Here is a 1899-nt window from a genome sequence, read left to right as displayed (position 1 = left end):
CGCTGGTGGGTGAATCTGAATCCTCAACTTACACCGGAATGGGTCCCTGCGCCGTTCCCTGAAACCCAGCGCTCTGCGACCCGCAGGAACTCACCTGGGTTGAACCACAACCGACGGGGTTTGGGGCAGGTCCTCCAGTGCCGCGGGAGAAACCGCTGGAAGGCTGCGTAGGAGGGACGGGGTTCTGAGCTCGAATGCAAGCACCGGGCAATTAAATACCATAAGTGAGTACGCTACTTCTCCCAGTGCCCTTGCAATTATTTGCCAGCTGCAGAGAAGAGCCTGAGGAGCCCTGAAGTGAGTCAGCTGCAAATTACAACGTTCGTTCATGTCAGATCCATCCTGCTTGGCCAGGAGCTGCCAGCACCCCCTGTCCCCGCGGGACGCGCACCCGGTCCCCGAGCACCGGGCAGCTTCCCGACGTGGCTCAGCGACCGGTGACCGCGCTGCCCCTTCACTTAACCTCCCTTCCGAGAGCGCTCGTTACTTACAACGAGTCAGTCACCACCCAAAGCGACGCCCCACGTTCCCTCCGGCAAAGGCGATCGCATTTCCCAAGCCAATCCCGGTAAAGCACAAATGATATCCCACGCATCGGCATCTACACTCTTTGAGGTTAAAAAAGCACAAAACCACACAAAGAGCACCAACCTCCCCCACCCCCATCCCACCCCCTCATTAAACCACATCTGGAACTTGCGGCTGTGGGGCGAGGCGGGGTGTAAAACGCACAGCTGGATTTACAGTCTGCTCTGAAGGAAGAGCCCCTCGCAGTACCAGAGACACCCGTCTGTCCGCGGGACCGCAGCGCCGTTGCCCTGCCCGCACGGCACGGACCACGCTTTGTTCGAGTCCTCTGGCCCAACAACCGCAGAGGTAGTTTTATTTCACAGCGTATTAGCGGTTTGCAGTGACTTTATGATTAAGCAAACAATAAGATGGTTAAATTATCCGATTCCAACATTTGACTTTTTAAATGGGAAAGTTAATAGGCTTGCATCGTTGGAGCCACCGCGGGGGAAAGCGTGAATACCCGTCTGGGCAAAAATCAAAAGACAATCGATCCAACAGGTTTTAAAGACTGGATTTCCCTCTGAGGTAAAAGCAAATGATATTCTGCTCTGCACAGTAACACGAAAGGTTTATTAAACATATTAGCTGAGCTGTCAGATAACTTCTGATCATTAAAGCGAGGTTTGGCCATTCGTGCCCAGAGGAGATACTGCCTTCCACCGAGCAAAACATTCCCGCGGCGTGGAGCCAGAGACAGACCCCCGTACAAAGGCCGGCCCTGCCTGACACACCACTGACGTACGCGAACAAAGCAGACAATAACGAGCATCAGCGATTTTTAAAGGTTGTTATGACAGCAACACAAATGAATAGCTGCTTCCGCCGGCCTCCATCACTCAGCTATCCATTTGGCGCCGCGCAGGCACCAAGCCGGCGCCTCGTCCGTGCCTCCCCGGCACCGCGCGCCCGCTCCGCCCCGCGCCGGACCCTCCTGCTCCGGCTCACTGGCTCTGGACCTACCTGTGGCCTTTAATGCCGGTTGTTCACCTAGCAACAGTTTTAACCTTTTGGCATGGATTTTCCCTTGGTAATGCGATTCAGCCACCACTGCTGAGGTAAAGGACATGTTACATAGTGTGCAGCATTTGTTCTTATCCACCGAGTCACCATCACTGCCCTGGGTGGAGACAAAAACACAGACAAAAAAAAGAGGTGTATAAGCCCACCAAGCACAGTCACGGAGAAAGAAGAGAGAGGAATCCAGGTTGTTATGCCACGGCCACGGTTTCCGAGGGTTCCCACTCCTCGTCTCCCCCAGACCCGCTCCTGCCTGGCCCCAGCCCGGGGATGCTGCCGGCCCCGGGTGCTCCGAGCCCCACTGCCCCC

At 55.7% G+C, this 1899-nt stretch overlaps 1 protein-coding gene across 1 annotated transcript in view; it reads right to left on the bottom strand.

Annotated features, from left to right (window-relative positions):
• The window catches only part of ZMAT4 (zinc finger, matrin-type 4), a 49168-nt gene that overhangs the window by 24627 nt on the left and 22642 nt on the right, over nt 1-1899 (bottom strand). The window contains exon 3 of the mRNA XM_009895404.1: nt 1534-1690. Coding sequence (XP_009893706.1) covers nt 1534-1690 — 157 coding nt within the window. The remainder of the gene's footprint in view (nt 1-1533; nt 1691-1899) is intronic.

This window comes from Charadrius vociferus, unplaced genomic scaffold (genome assembly GCF_000708025.1).
Source record: "Charadrius vociferus isolate BGI_N301 unplaced genomic scaffold, ASM70802v2 scaffold661, whole genome shotgun sequence".
In the NCBI taxonomy this organism is placed as follows: domain Eukaryota; kingdom Metazoa; phylum Chordata; class Aves; order Charadriiformes; family Charadriidae; genus Charadrius; species Charadrius vociferus.
Note: the sequence above shows the minus strand (reverse complement) of the source record. Positions and strands in the feature narration are given on the sequence as shown.